Below are 7,315 nucleotides of genomic sequence, written 5' to 3'. Positions count from 1 at the left end.
GGGAGGGCTGTGGAAGGGTGTGATGGTTCCGGGGCTTACATTTCGGAACTCAGTGGTGTGCATGAAGTCAGAGGTGCAATCAGGAATGGATGTAAATCAAAGGACGGTGGGCCGCCTCGCGTTGGGCGCTCACGGGAAGACGACAAATGAGGCGGTAAAGGGTGATATGGGATGGACAGGCTTTGAAGTGAGGGAAGCGCAGAGCAAAATGAGATTCGAAGAGAGGCTGAGGAAAATGAAGAAGAGTAGATGGGCAGAGACGGTTTTCAGGTATTTGTATAGAAAAAGCGTTGACACGCAGTGGAGAAAAAGAACTAGGAGGCTCACCAGTAAATATACGGCTGGCAGTGCGGGCGATATGGCAACAAGGAGCATTAAGCGGAAGGTCAGAGAGGCGGAGAGGACTTATTGGATGACGGCGATGGAAAAGAAGCCGGCCTCTGAGTAACTACCGAAAAGGAAAAAACGAAATAAGGAGGGAAAGGTTTTATGATAATTCAAGGGGAAGCGGTTTACTGTTTGAAGCAATGTCGGGCTGCCTTAGAACGCGTAGTTATAAAGCGAGATTCAGTAACGAAGAAGAACAATGTACATGCTGCGGGGGAACAAAGGAAACGATGGAACATGTACTGATTGAATGTGGCGATATTCACCCAGGTATACGTGTGGGCACGAGTCTACATGAAGCCTTGGGTTTTAGGGACAACAATGGAAAGCTGAACACGCCCGCGATAGAAATAAGTAAGAGACTGTTAGAGTATTGGTGGCAGAAAAGTAGAGATAAAGTACAAAAATAAATAATTGGGGGGAAAAAAAGGTCATTCTGCCTTAAGAGGCAGAGAGATGGACCGTGAATTTATATTTTTTGGTATAATAACATAGATTTAATCAATGTAGATAAGGCATTAGGACACCATGAAACAAGGAAGCTTTTTTTTCTTTCTTTTTTTTTTCTCCTTCGAGCCTGGTGGCAGACATGTCACCGCCCCGTTATAAAGGGGACGCTCATAGCATCCATCCATCGCCATCAAATGTAGTATAAAATCTCAACCAAACGAAAAAAAAACTGAAGAAACGGAAATCTGATGAAATATATATTAACAATGTAGCGATTTGGGCGACTTGTTAGAGCTTCGTCATCAAACAGAGCACACACACACGAAGACGAAAAAGAAGCTCGTTTCGTTTCTTTTCGTGTCGTCGGTTTCTTTCTTTTTCGTCTCCGTGTGTGTGCGCTGTTTTATGGTGGATATAAGTGAAACATGAAATGAAACAAACTCAAAACTGAAACAATAAGAAAAAAAAGTGAACTGAGGTAAGCACGGCGCGTTATACAATATTAGCGGAAAAAACAAACGTAAAGGAGATATCAGAAGAAAAATTTATTAGTTTCGCCCTCTGGTCACGTGGCCTGCGTGACGCCTACTGCTACTACTACTTCGCTTTATTAAGGCTGCTGCTTCTCTTACCATGAGGACGTCAGCAACGTAAGCGCCACCATGTATAGCCTTTAGTTGAGACCCCGCACGCGAGGGCCGTAACTATAGGATCCCTTGGCACTGTTAATATCAAGGAATATTCCTAAAGAAGTCGCCGTTTGCCGACTCACCGCTTGCGTCAACTCGTCGAAGCTTATCGGCTTTCCGCTGGTCAGCCGCTGTAGTGCGTTCTTCACGTCGTCGTTTACGTCGAGCTTTTCCTTGAGCCCCGCTTCCATTTTCGAGTCGATGCCGCCGGAGAACTTGGACTTCATCTCCGCGAGCTTGGCGTTGGACTCTCTGGAATCTATGAGGCCGTATACGGCGTTGTCTTGTCCCAGTGACGTCTGGGCCAACTTCACGGCGGCCCGCTCGCCCAGCAGCTTGAACAGGGACATGTGTCCCGACGAGCACTGGGCGAAGCGTTTCGTTATGTCTACCACCTCCTGAGGACCCAGCTCGACGGGAAAGGGCCAGGGACGGACTAGGTCGTCGCCGGATATCTCGACTCTATCTTCCGGTTCCTGTTTACCGAGCCAGGAGGAGGGTAGGACTTGCCAGTGCCAGGAGATAGACGTGGCGCGGGGGTCGCTGTCCGAAACTCGTCGATCGCCAACGACGTCGCTTCCTCCGGATGTCTCGCTCTTTCCACGACGACGCTGGAGTCCCCGGCCTTCCAGGACTCGCTCGAAACTCACGTTCGGGACGTTCTCTTCCCCTCCACTCTGGTACTCTCGTCGCTGTGGGCTCCCACTGCGAGGGCTAGGGCTAACGACATCGTCGCTTTGTGCGACTTTAGGTGGTTGACCCGTGGCCTCGTCGGTATTCTGCAGGGCAGTGCCGCCCTTACCGTTGGGGCAGTGTACAAGGTCGTAACCCAGCGGAGCAACGTCGTCACTGCCTGCCAACTCCTCGTGACCGTGATGAAGACTCCGGTGTCGTTGCATGACCTGAAGGTGGCCGCGTGGCGCGCTGCTGAATCCCGGGGTCTTCCGGTCTTGCCGTTGGTATTCTTCGCGGCGCCACCCGTTCGCGCCGTCGGCCTCCGTGATCTGCAACAGTGGAGTCCCGGTTTCCGCAGACCAGCTCATTTCGCGGTCTATGTTACGCCCGTCCTTGACGCCGCTGCCCTCGCCGACGAAAGTATCCCGGTCCGTGCCGTTGGCCGTTGCTGAGGTTGGCGTCCCGTGATGCTCGAATCTCCAACCTCCGCGGAAGCTCTGATCATGCGGCTCACTCTGCGTGGCGTTTGCCCCAGCAACGTTTCGTGTTCGCCGCTGGTGTCCTTGGTGGCGTCTTCGATGGCGTCTCGCATTTCGAGCGTCCTTGTCCCGCAAACGTGAAGACTTCGACGTCCTACTTTTCCGTTTCTCGGTAACGTTCCCAACGTAAAGTTTGTTTCCAATCCGACCGACGACGCCCTCTTGCCACCGGCTGCCCGTCGAGGCGGCGCTGTCCTGCGACGGTGAGGGTGGCAGCTTCGTGGTCGACGCTACAGTGCTGTAGCGCTGGAGTGCGCGGTGCTTGGCGCCTTCGACACTCTTCGGGAAGCTGTGGGCGTCTTCGCCAAAGCTCCCTTCTGCGAGGCTTCGGCTCCGAGATGCGTGCAGGCACTGGCTAATTTCGCCGCGGTCGCTCAAAGTGTTGCCTCCCTTTCCGTCTGCATCGATACTTTCCGGTAGTGGGGGTGCCAAGACGCTTTCGTTGAAGGGCCAGCTATGCGCCATCTCATCAAGGGTAGCTGTGATGGAAGAAGCAAATGCACGGTTCATAAGACATACAGCGATGGACATAAGTTTTGTATAAAATACAAATGCGGAACACTCGAATTTTTCAGAAAGCCATCTCCACGCCTGCAGCTGAGCGATGTACATTGGCAGCCATAACAACACGACAGCAATGCTATACACTTAGGCATCTTCCCTGTTATTTTTTTCCCACTTCAAGTCCCTTTGCCCTCCCACTGTAGTGAGGTAGCGGTCAAACTACAAAGGGAGAGTAATAAGGCGAAAGAGAGGTTACACCTGACGAACTAAAACTGGACCAATGGTTCTATTTCGTAGGGTCCCACTGAAACATTCTTGTGTAAATCCAGTATAGTGGCTCATTTTGCCTGGTTTACTTTACAGTCAGGTCAACGAGATTCTTGTAGGCAGTGCTGCCACATGTCTAAATACCCTGAAAACTTAAAAAAATTGTGGTACCATACTGGAAGCTTAGAAGAATGTTCCACGGGCTTTCGTCTATATAAGTGCGAGTCAATTTGCTTACTTATTTCGCCCATCCGTTGGGTTTTTTGGTGCCTATCTTACTATTCAATTACGGAGGGGGCACTGCCGCCGTCGCCGAGAGACGGCACCAAGTGAATGTGTTCCCCTAATTGCGTCATGGCAAAAATGTTCAGGGTAGCACTGCTTCTCACCCTCTAACGCAGCTTGCCGTCTGGCAAGGGCCCTGCATCAGCATCGACAGCAAGGACGGTTCCCTCGCTCCGCTGTCGGAATCGGCCGCCGCGTGGCGCTGCTTACCGATGCCGTCTGGTGAGCGTCGGTGCAGCGCGTGCGCTCGGCTGAAATATTTCACAAGTGGTCGGAAGATATATGAATATAAACATGTAAAAAGTATAACACAGTAAACGGGTCCTGAAGCATCCCTTGGGCCCTTGGTGAAGAAACACCGCTCTACGCACAGCACGCACTGCTAAGAACTGCCCAGCCAAATTTTTTGGCTGAGAATGAAGACAAGATGAGGCAGCCGAAAGCGCAATGTGTGTCTCATCTTTTGCGCTCTGTCCTGTTTTTCTTCTGTCTGTGTTTCAGTCGCGCGACTTCGTGCACACTACAATACAGAAGGGAAATCGTAGTTCACCCCACAGTTTGTACAGGTTTCTCGTAAAAAGTAAAAACTCGCAGGATCCCTCATGCACGTCTAAGATGACTCCAATGCGAAAGCCAACTTTTTCTTCTCAGTCGATATATTGGTCGTCGCCTCCCCCCCCCCCCCTCTCGAAAGCTTTCTGCACGTAACGTGGATCCACACTGCCTCCAAGATCGGAGGCACTGCAACTTTACTGCACCTCGCCTGGTTTTGCACTGCCTCCGGGAACGGCACACTTTAGACCAAGCTACGATGTCATGTGATGGCGTCATCATGTGACATCATGTTACGCGACGTCATGATGGCATCCCAAATTTTGGTATGCGTGACGTCATGATGACGTCATATGGTGGCGTCATCACGTGATGATTTTTTGCATCACTCGTGTTCACGCCGCCGACAAGGGACGCGGACGCCGCCGACGGTCAATTTTCGCATTTAGTGAGGCATTTAAGGCTTTCGCCTTAAAAAAACGATGGCACTACCTTCAATGCGAGATCGATCAAGTAGTCCATGACGGCGCGTGAAGATTCCGACGCGGGGTCCTGGGCCGGCAGGCAGATGAGCCGGTCGACCACCGTTCCCACCGCCATTGTAATGGTCGAGACGGCCAGTGCCATGGGGAACAGCACCTGGAACATCACCACGGCCGTCCAGAGCATCCAGCTGCCCATGTAGAAGCCGCAGAAGCCTTTATTGATGTGCCACAACTGGGCCTGGATGGCTGTTGCGTCAAGCGTGGTGGAAAGAAACAAAGGAATGGTCCGTATGAATGGAAACGTGCTGTAATGGCGTACACACGTGAAACACCCAAGTGCAGACATAAACGCGAGCACAGCTCAAAAATCTACGGGCTAACATCAATATCCTTTGTATGTTCGTATCTGACAAAGTGAATTCGATGTGAAAGTTGTATATTATTTAGATGTGAAAGCTCGATGTGAAATATTTGTTTGAATATATTTGGGATTCCGCAAAGTTAATTACCAAGATATTTGGTGGACTTGTCTTGCCGTACTATAGGACAAGCTACCTTGTCATAACGTGGGGCTGGAATGTTATTCCCCGTTCCATTATTTTTCGTCACTACGAGTCTCCTTCATCCCCTGACCTTCTGTCTTACGTCCCAATCTAGCGCAGGTCTTTTACAAATATCTCGTGCACCGTAGAGCACATAGCTGCGCACCGGCGATGTACTGTCCCACGATGACGATCATGACGAAGAGAAGAAAGCCGAGGGCGATTTCGTACCAGCCGACAGCGGTCCGGGCCACTTTCTTCACCTGCTGCTCGAATGTTGCGAAGCTTTTATTGGTCGAGCCTAGCTTCTGGTCCGCCTCCTGGCGCATGTCCTTCAGCGCCTTCGTCATCTGGGCTCGGTAATCGTCCACGCCCTTCCCTACTTCTGCAATTAATCCAGAAACAGCGCAAACAGCGCAAATGTGCTGCTTCCTATACGAATGAAGGAAGGGAGTTTTCAGGGCCCGTTTCTTTGTTTTACACAACCTTAGTGAAAACCAGCAGATAACGAAGCCAAGGAAGGTATAAAGGACAGTAATTGTACTGATTTTTTTAACTGTATTGTAGTAATTGCGATATAGATGTGAAGAAAGTAAAGTGGACGAAAAGACTACTTCCCGCCGGCAGGGACCGAACCTGCAACCTTTGGATACGAAGGTGTAGGTTGCGGATCCGAAGCTCTTCAGGTCGAGCGCTTACTTCCGTTTTTCCGAATATTAAAAAAAAAACGTCTTCGGAAAATTAAAGCTCGTACGAAATCGATGGTTATATGGTTCAAGTTAAGAGTTATATTGGATACATATGCTATCGGAGCATAAGTTTACTTAAGGGAAAATTAAGTGTCAGTATAGTTAATGAATATCGAATTAGTTCATAGAAAGAGAAGGCGGTTTTACTGTGAGAATATGGGGTCGCTACGGCACACGCTGAAACAGATCTCAACCGCAATCTTCTTTCAACGCGGCCTCTGAGATCCGTGTCGGCATTGCGACGAAACGCAAAGTTAACCCAAGGATTACACCAGAGCATTTGAACGCCGGCGTGCGAGTGTCGCTATCAAACACCGAAGTGAAGGATATTTTGTATTCCAACGAAGAAATATTCGAGCGGATTTCCCTCCCAAGGGGAGCTGTCAGTGTGCGAAATGTTCGACAGAGTGAAACGGAGGCCGAAGAGTCCGCACGCATTTATTTGATTGGATTGTTTTAGCAGCAGATAACTCTTGGGACTATTGTCTGGTGCTAGCAATCCGGCCTTATCAATCTAAGAAGAGATGCCACTGCTTCTGCCTCACTTCATAAAATGCTTCGCGTAATATACATTAGCTCGTTGAAAAGTTTGCCGCAGGTTTCCTTTCCGGAGTGCACGGTTTTTGGCGTTCACAGGAAGCTTATTGTGCCTGTCTACAGAATCACGTTCAGAAGCAATTCGAATATATATCACACCATTCTCTACCCGCTCATCTAAAGAAGAATTTATGTATGTATGGATCTACCATTTCTGACTGGTATAGCCAAAGTGTACCATGCTCATTTCTTTAGTGAACTCAAGATTTTTTTTTTGATGCTTACAACGTGCTTTAGTTCACTACATCTAACCCTTTGACCTTGTGTACAAAGTATTATGCATTTGTTTTATGAGTACAGTCCCGGTATCAAAAATTATGTACATATTCGGCGAGCCCTACTTATTTGTGTATTGCAGAAGTGTTTGTTAATCAAATGTATTTAGTGGGCAAACATAACTTTCGATTTCAAGTTACGTGCCTTTCCCTATAATCCTACTTCTGTAACTTTATTATGTAGCCTCTCCACTTTATACGGTACATTTACTCTCAGGGTAAGTAAAAAATAACAATAAATAAAAAAATAATCGATACAGACGAAAACCTTACCACCCATAAGGCCTTGATCTCCTTTTCCAGATTATCGCGCGTCGGA

At 49.0% G+C, this 7,315-nt stretch overlaps 1 protein-coding gene across 1 annotated transcript in view; it reads right to left on the bottom strand.

The window, feature by feature from the left end:
* Window positions 1-3,388: 3,388 nt before the first annotated feature.
* The window catches only part of LOC119398996 (transmembrane protein 94-like), a 48,472-nt gene continuing 44,545 nt past the window's right edge, over window positions 3,389-7,315 (bottom strand). Inside the window, 3 exon segments of the mRNA XM_049417495.1 lie at window positions 3,389-3,463; window positions 4,841-5,079; window positions 5,542-5,760. Coding sequence (XP_049273452.1) covers window positions 3,389-3,463; window positions 4,841-5,079; window positions 5,542-5,760 — 533 coding nt within the window.

This window comes from Rhipicephalus sanguineus, chromosome 7 (genome assembly GCF_013339695.2).
Source record: "Rhipicephalus sanguineus isolate Rsan-2018 chromosome 7, BIME_Rsan_1.4, whole genome shotgun sequence".
NCBI classification, from domain to species: Eukaryota; Metazoa; Arthropoda; class Arachnida; order Ixodida; family Ixodidae; genus Rhipicephalus; species Rhipicephalus sanguineus.
This window is presented reverse-complemented; position numbering and strand designations above follow the sequence as displayed.